This window comes from Bicyclus anynana, chromosome 27 (assembly GCF_947172395.1).
Source record: "Bicyclus anynana chromosome 27, ilBicAnyn1.1, whole genome shotgun sequence".
Classification (NCBI taxonomy): Eukaryota; Metazoa; Arthropoda; class Insecta; order Lepidoptera; family Nymphalidae; genus Bicyclus; species Bicyclus anynana.
Genome location: NC_069109.1, coordinates 1,160,051 through 1,176,947, shown reverse-complemented (window position 1 = coordinate 1,176,947; position 16,897 = coordinate 1,160,051). Strand labels below are relative to the sequence as shown.

The 16,897-nt window shown below is 38.1% G+C and overlaps 3 protein-coding genes across 5 annotated transcripts in view; all 3 read left to right on the top strand.

The window, feature by feature from the left end:
• The first annotated feature begins 573 nt into the window (after positions 1-573).
• LOC112049550 (uncharacterized) lies at positions 574-5,514 on the top strand. The gene is made up of 6 exons (XM_052890293.1): positions 574-1,167; positions 1,882-2,056; positions 2,199-2,291; positions 2,538-2,681; positions 3,768-4,232; positions 4,632-5,514. Exons 1-6 carry the CDS (start codon positions 1,088-1,090, stop codon positions 5,508-5,510), a joined length of 1,836 nt encoding a protein of 611 aa, XP_052746253.1. The 5' UTR covers positions 574-1,087; the 3' UTR covers positions 5,511-5,514.
• Positions 5,515-5,613: 99 nt separating this feature from the next.
• Positions 5,614-11,835, top strand: LOC128199687 (zinc finger protein 260-like). The gene is made up of 2 exons (XM_052890292.1): positions 5,614-5,755; positions 5,921-11,835. The coding sequence occupies exons 1-2, from the start codon at positions 5,683-5,685 to the stop codon at positions 7,978-7,980; spliced, it is 2,133 nt and encodes a 710-aa protein (XP_052746252.1). The 5' UTR covers positions 5,614-5,682; the 3' UTR covers positions 7,981-11,835.
• A 3,592-nt stretch (positions 11,836-15,427) lies between these two features.
• Positions 15,428-16,897, top strand: part of LOC112049567 (lysosomal alpha-mannosidase) — a 59,068-nt gene continuing 57,598 nt past the window's right edge. For 2 of the 3 annotated variants that reach the window (XM_052890279.1, XM_052890280.1), the window contains exons 1-2: positions 15,462-15,967; positions 16,666-16,840. In XM_052890279.1, the coding sequence (XP_052746239.1) occupies positions 15,888-15,967; positions 16,666-16,840 (255 nt within the window). In that variant the 5' untranslated portion in view covers positions 15,462-15,887. Of the gene's footprint in view, positions 15,968-16,665; positions 16,841-16,897 lie in introns of all 3 variants that reach the window. The other variant, XM_052890282.1, reaches the window with a different exon arrangement.

Here is a 16,897-nt window from a genome sequence, read left to right as displayed (position 1 = left end):
ATGAATAGATTGTTAAACAAGGGGCTGAAAAGACCCATAGTATAAGAGGTGTTTCCTTTTTGTTCAATCTTCAAAATAAGGTTACAATTCTCACTATAAATGAAGATGTCACAATTGACGTTGTGAAATAAGTAAGTTCCAGTAACATTGAATTTCTTAAAAAAATCAAGTATGAATTATTATTCACGTCAATTGTTTTTTTAAATTCTTGCTCTTTAATTTTATTTTTCTTATTCCATGAGGAAAAGGCAAACGATCAGGGTCTTACATAAGATAATTCTATTTAGGAGTAACATCTTCTTCGGTATAAAGTAATTTAGTACTTGTGTAGCGGCAAACTTGGCTAGTATTCGTAACAGACAGATATTAAAAAAAAATACTTTAGCCCCTAGAGGCTGAAATGGTGGTTTAGCCATGCTGTGGAACGCAAAAAGCAAGAGTAGTTAGTGAAAAGGTTACTTTTTAGACAAAAAGGTTACTTTTTTTAATATTTCGGGGTAACTTCTCACAAGACCCATCTGGCAACACTGCTTAGAACCTGCTCTTAGACTACGGCTGAGTAAATATGTTCCTTGGGCTTCCCCGATAAATACAATGGGTGTTTGGGTCAAAGATTACAGTGTATTGTTTGGGAGTAAATATGTTCCTTGGTTTGGGTGTTCAAAGATTACAGTGTAGTATTGGGTGTTTATGTTTAAAATAAATATTTTTGAGGTTAAAGTTAATTTAAAATAAAACATCTCTAATGTAATATATATTTAGTTTTTACTTATTAGGACTGTTAATGTTAAATAAACCGTACAAATCACATATCAAAAAACAAAAAGTCGAAAATTGTCACCGAGTCTAAAAAAGTCAAAGGAGTCCTATTGTTGATGCACTACGTGAAGTGAACTGTGAAGTGTTGCATGAGTTCTGTGGTAGACGAAGAGTTTCCCTACTGGTGGTAAATTTATTAATATTAACTGCCCCTAAAAGTGCCCTTCGAGTCGTTTATGTGGTGTAGTAGAGCTGACTACAGTGAGCGCTAAAAGTAAAGCAGTACCTATCAGTTGAGGACTATTGTATTCGTGACGACACACCAATAATGCGGTGCTGCGTGCCTTTCTGCGAAAATACTTTCGACAATATGTCAACATCTGAGAGAACAGGAATCACCTTTCATGGGTGAGTAGAATTATTTATCTCATGTATTTCAGCCACAGCCGCCAATCTCATAGACAATATTACAACTCTTTGTCAACCAGTCTTATTCTAACTATCAAAATCCACAAGCTACCGTAAAGACTACCTAGTGCTATAACTATGACCTACACACAAGGGCCAACATAATGACCAAGTGTAGAAAAGTTCCAGCAAAGAAGAAGAACTATGACCTTGTCTCACACACTGTGTACTGAGTGTCTGAGCTTTATTGGTTCCTTTTCTTGATTCCAGTTAGTATAATATCATATTGAAAGCCATGTGTGCTAAAGTTTTACTATCAATTTTGATTACCTAAACCTAAATCAATTGAAGACAAGCATCAAATTCAAAATTCATTTATTTCAAGTGTAAAAGGCTTAGTTTACATGATACACTTATAAAACATCAAGTTTGAGTATTTGTAAAGACTACCTACGATATGGTTCTATTGAGAAGAGCCAGCAGTAAACTCTGCTATTTCAAAAAAATCATTCATTGTTAAAGTTATTAAGTACAAGTTCTTTCACACTTACTTCCTGTGTAAAGAGAACCTGTTCCAATGGCCCCCAAGCATCTTTGTCATAAAGGAATTCATCCATTGTGTAGGAACCTTGACTTAGTGTTTTTAACATATTGCTTCAACTATACATAAACATATAGTTCATAGGTATGGATACCATGAATGTTGATTTCCAGATTACCCAGTGAAGGCAATCTCCGTACTGCTTGGCTCAGAGCCCTCGGCACACAAGACCATCACCTGCCCGACCCTGCTGTGGTCTGCTCCCAGCACTTCCTAGATGATGACTTTTATACAACAGAGAGTTGTGTGCGGCAGATTCACTCTAATGCTGTTCCTTCAATAGTGCAGGTCTGTTTATTATGTTTTTATTTGTGAACATTGCATGTAAGTACATTATATGTTGATAATTTAGATCAAGGAAGGGCTAAAGCAATATAGCATTACTCACATGCAATCAGTCATGTAGAAGTAACTGTTGGTATATTTACAGATGTGCATGATATGCCTGGACTCTGACAGCAAGCTGTCTCTAATGAGTAAACACAAGTTGGACGAGGCATATGAACAGCTGACTGGACTGTCTGTGAGTTGACAACTTCATTGGGCATTTGACTGTATTTTTTATTGTTAATATTTAAAGTATGTTAATATTAGATCAATTAGTAGAAGTAACTGTATCTGCGATGACTGCTTTCAGAGATGCAGAGACATATTTGAGTGCTGCTGATTGCTTAAAAAATTAGCCACAGTAATTTTTATCCAATCTAATTTTATAACCTTAGTTTCACAGTAATTTGGATTTTTTTTTTCAAATACCTATTGTGTGCAGTTGTTTCAGTTGTGTCGTCGAGGAAACCTAAAGCAAACGCTCTGTGTGATGTGTGCTCAGAGATTGATCAACTTCAGCAGATTTAGAGACTTGAGCTTGAGAGCCCATTCACTGCTGACGGACTCAGTTGAACAACGTGCATCAGTGAGTACTTCATCATAATCAGTGTCACCTATGTTAGTGATATGCCTCCCTCTTTATAGGGGAGGGGATAGCTTCCCACCTCCGGGTTGAGATTGTTCACTGAGCTCAGTAGGTATTCCATGAGCTGAGTCAGGATTCCAACACAGGAGCTTGTGATCTAAAGCCACATAGGCTAACCACTGACCGACGGGACCATAGTGAGTACTTAGTATTAACTATTTCATTCATATTTAAACCAGTACGTCTAGCATGCAACTAACAACATAAATGTTAAGAGAATTTTTCAGTAGTTGTTTGGTTGCATGTTAGGTATTTGTTTGCGCTAGATGGCGTTAGACGTTTCTACGGCGCCCAAATTTAGAATGAACGTTAGACTGGCGTGTGAACGAACGGTGGAGGGGCGCGGGAACGAACGACCGGCGCGTCGCTCGCGACTGTTGTTGACCGCGAGTTTGATTCCGACGTTTTGAGAGGGAGCCCGCGTTCCTCGTTCCGGGCTTTTTTGAGCACATAACTTAGCTTAATTCGAACTTGGTTGTGCATTTGTTGAGCGATTTGATTATAATTCTGTGTCCGGTGAGCGCGTGATCGCGTAGTGTGCTTATTTGCGCATTTATCTAGTGATTGACTTGTAATTTGTGTCCGATGTATTGACCCCTTGTAATCGGCATGGAACTCGTGATATTGTGGCGTAATTGTTGCCGTGGCTTGGAGTGTTTGGGGTTGGCTGACCGGTGAGTGATCCACAATACGCTGATACTCTCACCAACTACCAACACGATACACATAACCTAGACTACGTGGATCACTGGACGTAGCAGCGGGGAGCCAGCGGCGTTTGTGCCCACGAGAGCTTCGCCGATTGTCAAGGTCAGTCTAGATTAACCGATCGCAATAATATATTAATTTAAAGGCCAACTAGGGCGCGGTGCAACGCCGACTCCTAGTGGAAAACGGACGCCCATCGTGGGCGCTGATGGGCTCGTCTGCGTTTGAGGGGCGCCGTTTCGGCCACGACAGTATTATTATGTCTTGTTACTTTACTTGCTGATTTGATTGTTTGGTGTAACATTGACCTTGTTTCAGAATACTATACAACACAAAGAATTGATGAACTGCACAAGTGCACATCTGAAGTGCAATTTGACACAAACAACATTAGGAGCTAACCATTGTGACTTGTACATAGATCACACTGATGGAGAGGAATCTGTAGTGGGAGATGTTGCAACAGTTGTGGTGAAGAATGAAAACAGTTCTGACTCCATGTCGAGTGCTGATAACTTGGAATTGGCACAAGAAGATGACAATCACATAGACAATTCCAACAATGAGTGTGCATCTGATGATGAATACTCTGACATGAGCATAGAGTTGGAGTCTAGGCTACTGGACGAAGCTATAAGTCAAGCTCTTCGTAGGAAAGCAGACCATGTGGCCGCAACACAGAGTTCCATAAAGAGTGAAAGTGATATCTTCCAATGTGAATTTTGTTTTGAGGACTTTGTGCAAGAACTTGCATACAAGGAACATATGAGCAAGCATCTCCAGGTGACTACTCCACGGAGGTGCATCCTCCTCCTCTGCATATCTATCATACAGTAGGGTACTTGACTCGTCATGTACCTTGCTTGCAATGAATAGATATGCGTAGGAACAAAAAATAAAGTTTGAAAATCATAACCCGACTACTTATAAAACTTTATTTTTTATTGCTTTGTGCTTTACTGGAATCCTGTTAAATATAAAGATAACTTTTGGTGTGAATATTGAAAAACCATGGTTTTCAATAAAAAAAACTAGTAAACTAAACTTGATTACTTTTGACATTATTGAAGTCTCAAGAAAATACAATATACTTATTAACATTTTAGGACATTTAAAACAAAAACAAATAGCCTATTGGCTCTATAGATAGACAGACATGTGAATGAGTTTTGTGTTTTGCAGAGTGCTGCCAGCGGTGCTGCTCGTGCAGCTGTGAGCCGCAGCTGTGACTCACTCGTGCTGCAGAACAAGTCAGTATACAACGACACTGCATGTGCTGCATCACAAGTGTGCGAGCCTCGTGCAGCTGTGAGCCGCAGCTGTGACTCACTCGTGCTGCAGAACAAGTCAGTATACAACGACACTGCATGTGCTGCATCACAAGTGTGCGAGCCTCGTGCAGCTGTGAGCCGCAGCTGTGACTCACTCGTGCTGCAGAACAAGTCAGTATACAACGACACTGCATGTGCTGCATCACAAGTGTGCGAGCCTCGTGCAGCTGTGAGCCGCAGCTGTGACTCACTCGTGCTGCAGAACAAGTCAGTATACAACGACACTGCATGTGCTGCATCACAAGTGTGCGAGCCTCGTGCAGCTGTGAGCCGCAGCTGTGACTCACTCGTGCTGCAGAACAAGTCAGTATACAACGACACTGCATGTGCTGCATCACAAGTGTGCGAGCCTCGTGCAGCTGTGAGCCGCAGCTGTGACTCACTCGTGCTGCAGAACAAGTCAGTATACAACGACACTGCATGTGCTGCATCACAAGTGTGCGAGCCTCGTGCAGCTGTGAGCCGCAGCTGTGACTCACTCGTGCTGCAGAACAAGTCAGTATACAACGACATTGCATGTGCTGCATCACAAGTGTGCGAGCCTCGTGCAGCTGTGAGCCGCAGCTGTGACTCACTCGTGCTGCAGAACAAGTCAGTATACAACGACACTGCATGTGCTGCATCACAAGTGTGCGAGCCTCGTGCAGCTGTGAGCCGCAGCTGTGACTCACTCGTGCTGCAGAACAAGTCAGTATACAACGACACTGCATGTGCTGCATCACAAGTGTAGCTCTGTTTATAGGCGACGGTGTTCCACTCACCATCAGGTGGGGCAACTGCCTCGGCCATTCATTTAGTAACTTAAAGTATAAACTGACACATCAGCCAATCGTTCAGACGGGTTGAACGGGTTATTGTGGCTGAACTTGCGTTGAGTGCTAGCAAACTCACATTCTACTGCTATGTTTCACAGAACAGGAAGTCTGAGGCTGAATGATGACCCTCCCCCGTCTGCAGACTGCGCTCAGGCTTTAGGTAAGTGACGAGCAGGGCAGGACAATAGTCCAACGGCCGGGGATCGAACCCTGCACCTCTGGCCCTGTAAAGTCGCGGGAGTGACGTTCAGGCGCACAGATAGTAGCAGTAGAGCTGTCGCAAAGGTTTGTCGGAGTCAATTATAAGAAGAATGTGTTGTTTCAGTGGCTCCACTGTCCGCGAGACTTGCGGCAAACAACGATAACAAAGTGCAGGCAACTGAAGAAGCAGGTGCGATCCAGAAAAGCGAACAAATCCTTGAAACTAACATCGACCAACTGGACAAGCGATCATCTCAGAGCGGCACCAAACCGTACACAGATATAAATAGATTCACAAATTGTGTAGTCCAGTTATACGACATATTCAAGAAACCCAAACAAGCTGTACTAGATGAGAAACCAAGCGTGAGAATCCACACTGCTGCCAAGCCTTACTCTTGTCAGATATTGAACTATAAATGTGCACCAACAAGTCGAATATTGAAACACAAGATGACCCACCCTGGGGAAAAGGCATTTTCTTGTGATATATGTAATTACAAATTTGCGCAAAAAAATAACTTATTACAGCATATTAAAACCCACACTGGGGAAAAGCCATTTTCTTGTGAGATATGCAACTACCAGTGTGTGCAAAAATGTCATTTATTACGGCATATTAAAATCCACACTGGGGAAAAGCCATTTTCTTGTGATATATGTAATTACAAATGTGCTCGAAAAGGTGATTTATTACGACATATTAAAACCCACACTGGGGAAAAGCCATTTTCTTGTGAGGTATGCAATTACAAATGTGCGCATAAAAGTCATTTATCACAGCATATTAAAACCCACACTGGGGAAAAGCCATTTTCTTGTGAGGTATGCAATTACAAATTTGTGCAAAAAAGTAATTTGTTACGGCATATTAAAATCCACACTGGGGAAAAGCGATTTTCTTGTGATATATGTAATTACAAATTTGCGCAAAAATATAACTTATTACAGCATATTAAAACCCACATTGGGGAAAAGCCATTTTCTTGTGAGATATGCAATTACAAATGTGCGCATAAAAGTCATTTATCACAGCATATTAAAACCCACACTGGGGAAAAGCCATTTTCTTGTGAGATATGCAATTATAAATGTGCACGAAAAAGTCATTTATCAAAGCATATTAAAACCCACACTGGGGAAAAGCCATTTTCTTGTGAGATATGCAATTATAAATGTGCACAAAAAAGTCATTTATCACAGCATATTAAAACCCACACTGGGGAAAAGCCATTTTCTTGTGAGATATGCAACTACAAATGTGCAGGAAAAGGTTCTTTATTAAGTCATATAAAAACCCACACTGGGGAAAAGCCATTTTCTTGTGAGATATGCAATTACAAATGTGCGCATAAAAGTATTTTGTTACGGCATATTAAAACCCACACTGGGGAAAAGCCATTTTCTTGTGAGATATGCAATTATAAATGTGCACGAAAAAGTCATTTATCACGGCATATTAAAACCCACACTGGGGAAAAGCCATTTTCTTGTGAGGTATGCAATTACAAATGTGCGCATAAAAGTCATTTATCACGGCATATTAAAACCCACACTGGGGAAAAGCCATTTTCTTGTGAGGTATGCAATTACAAATTTGTGCAAAAAAGTAATTTGTTACGGCATATTAAAATCCACACTGGGGAAAAGCGATTTTCTTGTGATATATGTAATTACAAATGTGCGCATAAAAGTCATTTATCACAGCATATTAAAACCCACACTGGGGAAAAGCCATTTTCTTGTGAGATATGCAATTATAAATGTGCACGAAAAAGTCATTTATCACAGCATATTAAAACCCACACTGGGGAAAAGCCATTTTCTTGTGAGATATGCAATTATAAATGTGCACAAAAAAGTCATTTATCACAGCATATTAAAACCCACACTGGGGAAAAGCCATTTTCTTGTGAGATATGCAACTACAAATGTGCAGGAAAAGGTTCTTTATTAAGTCATATAAAAACCCACACTGGGGAAAAGCCATTTTCTTGTGATATATGTAATTACAAATGTGCTCGAAAAAGTGATTTATTACGACATATTAAAACCCACACGGGGGAAAAGCCATTTTCTTGTGATATATGTAATTACAAATGTGCACAAAAAAGTAAGTTATTAGTGCATATTTGTATTGGCGGGGTTTCGACGGAACACCACGAAACGGTCAGGGGCCCATAGCTAACCTAAGGGTCCCGTCGAAACAAAGATCTACAGCGGCTTACGTTACACAGCGCAAAGAATATTTGCTATAGGTTAATTTTACACAATGCGTACAACTTACCCGATCTAAGCGCCAATTGCCCGGCGACTTGCCTTCCCAGGAGGCAAGCTAGGAGGCGTATTTGTGTAGGTATGAGAAGTGGTATGACTTTTGTGTATAAATGTATCCCCCTAGGTCACCGAAACACTTATTCGAACACAGTCCTTTGCAGACCGACAACAATGCGACAGCAAAAACACGTCGCAGTTATCAAATAATAGTAATAATAAAGCCTTTTATTTCCACATCAATTTACATTTCAAACGTTTGTTAATAAGTTTAAATTATAATTATATCTATATATTTATTCTAATGTTAGTATGGTTAGTTATCGTCTTGTGATGTGGATCCCGTTCGGGTGAAGGCCTCCTCTTTCTTCTTCCAGTAATCTCTATCTTTTGCGAGAGACATCCAGAGATTAGACCATTACCCTCTTTCCAAAAAGTTATCAAATAAAGCAGTCAAAATAAATTGGAACCCGGTTCGTTCCCGAGCACAAAGTCGCGACAAGACCACACGGCGTAGATTTGACCCGCACAACCCCTCCAAAACGCGCGCGTTTCCGTCATATGCCGACGTCCAAAACAACCGAACAAAGTGAGCGTAGTTGCAATCGACCGCCTCGTGTCAATACCGAGTGACGTCCCACTCCCGCGCCGGTCCGCGGCGGCAAGTCGCTCTTCCGTTCGGTCGTCGACTCATTCGCAACATAGCGCCATTCAATCAGCGACGGCTGGCGTGAACAATATTAGAACCCACAATAGCAAATGTAATAAATAATGAGCCATGTGTAAGTGAAATGTGCAGGTCTACACAAAAAGAAGGCTCTGAGTTGGTAGTAGTAAAGTAAAGTAACAAAGCGATAAAGCTGCTCCCTATACATATTGTAAACTTTCTAGTTAACATTTTCAATGTCCTCCTGGCAACTGCTTCTTCCCCAATGCGTGGAAGGAACACACTCTCACAAGTATCCACTTCTTACATGTTTATAAATATGTTGTTGCAATTTAATTTCCTAATACAAATATGTTATGTACTTGATGTTGTCCTGAGCCTAAGGATGGCTGGTAGTTATCGTTACAATGCGATAAGGCCGCCTTTTGTAAAGATTTTCCATGTATTTCTGTTTTATTTGCCTTTAAATTTTTGTAGAGTGCAAAACATAAATAAAGATCTAAAAATTTAAATGAAAAAATAACAGACATAATATACCTACTTAAATTTATATACATATTTATTTATGTTGCATTTATATCTCAGTTTACAATCATCTATTTATTTAATTAGTCCGCCATATTGAATCTATACTATAGTACGCGCGTTAACAACTGAGTCTTAGGGCCATAAATCATTTCTCTATATCTATCTCGCTTGCACTTATGGGTCTTATGGAGCCGTCTAGTGAAGGGTGTAACAATGAAAGACATATTATCGATAAGTAAAGTTTATTATCGTATCTTGTTCACAAAATTAAAAAAATTAACAATATTTGATTTAATATAATACATATTTCATATTATATAATTATTAACTAAATAAAATTAAAAGCTTGCGTTATCGACAATTATAACTGAGGGCTCTTCAAGTAGATTCAGGAATTCGGAAAACCATGCCATATATGTTTCGCCATCCATTTCTGTGTGGTAATCAGCATCCTTTGATTTCACCGCTTTAAATATTAGCTTCGCATCTGGAACGAAGCCAGTCCTTGCAGAACCCGCATGGCAAACTATTAATCTTTGGCCTTTTCCCACAGGCTGATTCTTGAAACCTCCTTCATCGTTGCTTCCAAGCCACATCCTCTTTCTTGCATGGTTTTGATTAATCCATGTTTCGTCTAGATAGAAACGTGGTCGCTGATCGTTAGTTCTTCTAAGTAAATCCAATTTCCTTAAAAAGTCCATTCTAGCACAAACAATATCAGTTCTTTCCATTAAATATTTACGTCCTTCGCTATTTTTCTTATACTGGAACCCAACCTCCTTCAGTAGTATTCTCATTGAAGTGTTGCCGCATTTAAAATCGGGTAATTGTTCACGGAATTTTTCTAAAATTTTCGCCACGGATGGATACTCTCCATTCTCATAAAATGAAGCTACAGTTCGCTTCAACACACTTTTATCAAAATCGTCAATATTAGTGACGGTTTGTGGTTTCTTAAAATTTGTTCTTGGTATACAGGTACTGCCTGATTGTGATACTTCCGTCTTGATTCGGTCCACTGTCGCTCTGCTCACACCACAAACAAATGCGGCCATTTCACGTGGTTTGTTGAAATTTAGAGAAGCCACTTTATTCGGATCACTTTTCAATTCATTGAGAAACAGGAATACGTTGTGAATCAGTGTTCGAGCTTGAGGGCTAATATCGCCATGTAATTTCTTCAGATCAACGTTAGAAAATAAAGTATCCATAGTGCGCAACGAGTAACACATGAATGTATTTATTTAATTGCAGTAAACACATTTATAGCAAAAAAAATACGCAATGCAATTACATTAGAAACCGACCAATCAGAATCGTCCAAATCATTATTGACTCATCATTAGCACGTGCGCAGGTAGCCGTTTATCGATAATTAGGGTGCGCAGGTAGGCGCGCTGCACATTCCTATCTTTTTTGACTTTTATGACCGGACGACTCAGATGATAACGCGCATACTATAATAACTAGCGGACGCCCGATACTTCGTCCGCGTAAATTTCGATGTCAACTTTACTACTACCCCTGGCCTACCCTACCCCTACCCTACCACTACCCCAACCCTACCCCTACCCTACCCAACCCCTACCTCTACCCTACCCCCACTCGACCCCTACCCTACCCCTAATCTACCCCTACCTTACCTACACCTTACCCCCATCCTACCCCAGGACTGATTTGGAAAATTGTTTTACCAATAGAAAGCTACGTTATTTGCGAGTGTTATAGGCTATGTTTGATCCCCATATTCACACGGGAACAGGAACTACGTAAATGAAAGCGCGGGGCGTCATATAGCGGATTTTCTGCGTCTTTTAGAAATTTTGTATTATCTCCGAAACTATTTAACTAATTAACATACTGTAAAGGGCAAATCTTATCTCCATAATATCCTTGTGATTATTAAATAATTTATTTTAATAAGGATTTTAGTTTAGTTTGTTTAGTTGTATAAATAATGACGTAAACCTAAGTATATAAAATTAATAATTTTTAAAACACAAAAGGTACTATATCTGCTAATATATAGAAGATAGATATATGGTGTCGCGGACTTTTTTGTAGAACTTTTAAAGATACATAAAGCCTCCATACATTAATTTCAATTTTACACAATGGTTAAGGCAGCGCATGCGAATAAGTCTGTTTAAGAGGATTTTCAGTTCGAGTATGTATGACAAAAACTGTGTTAACTCGGCTAATATATATGATACCTATATAAAATATAGCTTATAGCACTCCCCGATAATGTAGCATTCTACTGGTGAAAGAATTTTTGAAATCTGACCAGTAGTTCCGAAGATTACCCCATTTAAAGAATGTTACAAACTTACAAACTTTACCTCTTTATAATATTAGTATAGATATGAAGAGGTAAAGTATGTGAGGTTGAGGTTGAGGTTGATTTTGAAAAAAAAATAGTTTCTGCTACTTTAGAATACCGTCGTTTGGTGAACTACGCGATGTCATCATATAACTGTTTCTAATGTATAACTTACCTATTTATTATTATAAAGATGTACTGACTACTTGTTGATATAATCAGGAAATATATGTTTTCAATTCAAATATTTGTGTCTTTCATTTAGTCTCCTTAATTTATTTTTACTGAAATTATAACATCGTGAGGAAATTTGCATACATATCTGAGAATGAATAATGTTACTAGGTATGCCAAATCACTTGAAATGTTTTCTCAGTAAAGCCTGTACGTATACATACACACTAGGGATTGCAATTGCTGGATCCAGCATCCAGCAATCCAGCTGGATCCAGCGCCTTTTTAAACATGCTGGATCCAGCATACATCTTGATCCAGCGATGCGGATCCGCAAACGTATCAATTTCTATTGTTTAGTTTTGAGTTGCCGCCATTTTCCTTGACTTGTTATCAACAATTATGCTACGCTCATGGTATCCAGTTGGCTGTGGTGGACGTGCTATATAAGAAGAAACCCCATAAGGAAGTAGAACAAGCAGCAACAGATAAAAGTGATGAATGCGAAGACGATGAAGACTTAGAGACAGAGATGAACGATGGATTGGCAGTTACAGTAGAACGAACATTAGTGGACTCTGGTGAATTAATTCCACGATACAGCGCACTGCTCATGAAAGTACGCAAAGATTTATTTTTGCAAAAATATGTTAAGGAAGATAAAGGTAAAGAACTAAGTCTGATTCTTGATTGCCCCACGAGATTGAACAGTTTGCTCAGTATGCTGGAACGTTTCTACAACCTAAAAGTTTGCATCGATAAAGCAATGATAGAGAGTCGGTTCTGAAATAAAATTTTCCGGCAATGAATGGTCAATAATCAATGAGTTGATTGTCAGTCTACAACCGTTGAAACTGGCTGTAGAAGCTCTTTGCAGAAGAGAGTACACAATGTTAACTGCCGACACAACCCTGAAATTTGTCTTAGACAAGCTAAATAACCAGGGCACTTCCCTAAGCGCTGAGCTAGCTGAAGCACTACGCAACAGAATCGCAGAACGACGCCTCTCCGAAGTTACTGGTATGTTAGTGTACTTGAAAAATCCAAAAAAGTATGAAGAAGCAGTAAAAAAAAAACCTTTTTTGGCAATATTTTCCATTGCCAAAAAAGAATGCGATGCGGCAGGAGATAAAAAAATTGTTAAAACGAGTAAATAAACAATATATTGTAGAGCCGGTGCAAGAAGATACCATGGAGATAGAAGAAGATCGTGTAGATGATGACGCAGAACCCGTTAAAATGACTTTAGAGCTAGAGCTTGAGATAGAACTTAAAAGAGAGAAGGAGAACTTTAATAAACAAAAGCCAAGTGGTCAATTAGATTACGAAAAGATCCTGAAAAAAGAAATGAGCGTTTATCAGAGCGAAGGAGTGCGAGGTGAACATTTATCAATGGTTTATGAGTATTTAATGACCTTAAAACCGACCAGTGTAGAGGCCGAAAGGGCATTCTCAGCAGCCGGCTACATATGCAGTTCTGTGCGAAGCAGGTTGGGAGATAAGAATATAGATAAAATTTGTTTTCTAAGGTCTTACTTTCAGAGAATTCAAAAAAAGAAGTAGTCTCTTATCGTCAGACTTTAAACTGCTTAATTATTAAGGATTAACGAGCGGAGAGAAGATTATTTCAAAGCTTTTTTTGTTTGATACAAAAATACTATTGAAAATTAAAATAGTGTTATAGTTACGGTCCTTTTTCAAAAGAATGTTAATTAAGTTAATTTTAAAAGAACTTGTGAGACTGATTGCTACTGATTAGCCGTCCTATCATTAAACATAAGCGTAATTAATAAGATAGTGCTTACTTAGAAACATTATCTTAAATGTTATATGAATATAAGGTTATATGTTTGTTATTTAATTTTATGTTGATTATTTTGATCTCAAATAATTAAAAAACAAAAGCAAATTAATATAAGATATCACCAAATGAGTGGAAGATTTCAAAGATTATCGTAAGAAGTACAAATTAATGATACAATCTTAAAAATGTCGTCTTTTTATTTTCGTTCCACGTTTTGCTGGATCCGCGCTGGATCCAGCTGGATTCAGGTCAATCCAGCAAAAATTCCGCTGGATTGAAAACGCCGCTGGATTGCAATCCCTAATACACACTAGTTTTTGTTGTAGTCAAAATTACCTAATAGTTTTGATTTTATAGGCATTCAAAGTTTCGAAAAAATGAGCATGAGGTTCAGTAGTCAACAAAGAACACTTATAGTTTCGCCATGTCCGTCTGTCCGTCCGCAGTTTAGCTCAGACTATTACCACTAGAAAGCAAGCTGTTATTTTGCATTATTGTGTACCTAAGTACATTAAAAATGTAGACAAGTCGTAAAATAAAATCTGTAAATTTTTTACGCTACAGCTCCCCTATGTAAACTGGAGATCAATATTTAGAAGTAAAAACTTCTTTAGCGTCGATGTGCACTTTTTTGGAATGAGTTAATAAGCCTGCGCTAAGCCGTTGACGGACGGACGGACATGACGAAACTGTATGGGTTACTTGCGAACTACGGAACCCTAAAAGCTGCCATCTGTCATGTGCTCAACAATCAACAATATGTCTACCAGTGCTACCAACTCTACAAAATATTTATCCCTAAATTTTGTGTCAAAAACTCCTAAAATCGCCTTAATTATTGAGTTGTCCCCCTAAAAAATATTAATTCATAATAATTTAGAAATAATATGCTGTAATATTAATATGTTTCAAAAGTCTATATTTAATACAGACAAAATATTACGTCTATATATGAAAATTCAGATTTTTTAAAATCATACATGTTGACAATGAATAACAATTTTTTTTATTCGATGAAAATTTATATTTTTATTAGATGTCGTTATAAGTCACTAGGTCAAGAAAGAAATATTAAAATTATCATCAATTTAAAAATATTAATGAGTCAAAAAATCCCTGAAAATACCCCTAAAAAAATCCCATTTCACTTATTTGCCCCCTAAATCTAAGGGGGGAAACCCCTAAGTTGGGAACCCTGATGTCAACCGTCAAATGTATCCTCAATTCCTCAATTCTCAGTCACCATGCCAGGGCAACTTAGAAGAACGTGAAATCTTTATGAAGCAGCGCCATCTACATCCTAGATTTAAGATTCCAGGATAGTAAATTCAATTACTTATGGTGTGTATGTATTATAACGTTTTTAGAGATTTAATTTTTTTTTTTTGGTTTTTTTTTCCATACTTACAAGTATGGAAAAAAAAACCAAAAAAAAAAAAGAATTATTTATCCTTTTAATTTTGACGCGTAATAGGAAGAATGTGTTTGTATTTCTGAAGCAAAGGGATTATTAAAGAAAGACAGTAACCGTACATTGATTTCAACGTTGTTCCATATAGTTATTTGGCCTAGTGGTGCATAACAAAGGTACGATTGAATAATCCTGAGTTCGAGCCTGGGGGTAACAGTAGAAAACTTTTTGTCCTTTTTTTTTTGTTTTTCTCAATTGGTTTCTTCAACTATTACAAAATCAAAAATCTCTCCTTTACAAAAAATATGCATTAATATTTTTATAACATAATGGATACTGTACTAAAAATAACGTAGCTAGTCACTAGATGGCGCTATCACAAGCGTTCCGAAAAAAGTTAGAGTTGCCTATCTATTTCCAATATTCCAATAATACATTGTAATCTTTGTCAGTCACCTTCAGTCTCACATTCCTTTTCCTCAAAATCTATACATACGATTATGACAAAATCGATACCTAAATACTTTCTAGTCTATAGTGATCTGTGACGTATATATACATATTATATATTTTTTTTATAATGTAGTATCATATTAGGACTGTTAATGTTAAATAAACCGTGCGAATCACATATCAAAAAACAAAAAGTCGAAAATTGTCACCGAGTCTAAAAAAGTTAAAGGAGTCCTATTGTTGATGCACTACGTGAAGTGAACTGTCAAGTGTTGCATGAGTTCTGTGTGGTAGACGAAGAGTTTCTCTACTGGTGGTAAATTTATTAATATTAACTGCCCCTCAAAGTGCCCTTCGAGTCGTTTATGTGGTGTAGTAGAGCTGACTACAGTGAGCGCTAAAAGCAGAGCAGTACCTATCAGTTGAGGACTATTGTATTCGTGACGACACATCAATAATGCGGTGCTGCGTGCCTTTTTGCGAAAATACTTCCGACAATATGTCAACATCTGAGAGAACGGGAATTACCTTTCATGCGTGAGTAGAATTATTTATCTCATGTATTTCAGCCTCTCTCTCTATAATCTCACAGACAACATTACAACTCTTTGTCAACAAGTCTTATCCTGATTATCAAAATCTACAAGCCACCGTAATGATTACCTAGTGCTATAACTATGACCTACACACAAGGGCCAACATAATGACCAAGTATGGAAAAGTTCCAGGAAAGAAGAACTATGATCTTGTCTCACTGTCTCTCTGTGCACTGAGTGACTGAGCTTATTGGTTCATTTTCTTGACCCCAGTTTGTATAATATCATATTGAAAGCCATGTGTGCTAAAGTTTTATTATCATCAAATTCGAAATTCAATTATTTCAAGTGTAAAAGGCTTATTTACATGCACTTTTAAATCAAGTTTGAGTATTTGTAAAGACTACCTACAGTAGGCAGGTTCTATTGAGAAGAGCCGGCAATAAACTCAACAGTTGCTCTTTCAAAAAATTACATTGTTATAGTATAGACTTAATTGTTAAAGTTATTACAATTTCGTTTACATTTACTTCCTGTGTGAAGGTGGAGCCTATTCCAATGGCCCCCAAGCATCTTTGTCATAAAGGAATTCATCCATTGTGTAGTAAACTTGACTTAGTAAATGTTTTTAACATATTGCTTCAACTATACATAAACATATAGTTCATAGGTATGGATACCATGAATGTTGATTTCCAGATTACCCAGTGAAGACAATCTCCGTACTGCTTGGCTCAGAGCCCTCGGCACACAAGACCATCACCTGCCCGACCCTGCTGTGGTCTGCTCCCAGCACTTCCTAGATGATGACTTTTATACAACAGAGAGTTGTGTGCGGCAGATTCACTCTAATGCAGTTCCTTCAATAGTGCAGGTCTGTTTATTATGTTTTTATTTGTGAACATTGCATGTAAGTACATTATATGTTGAT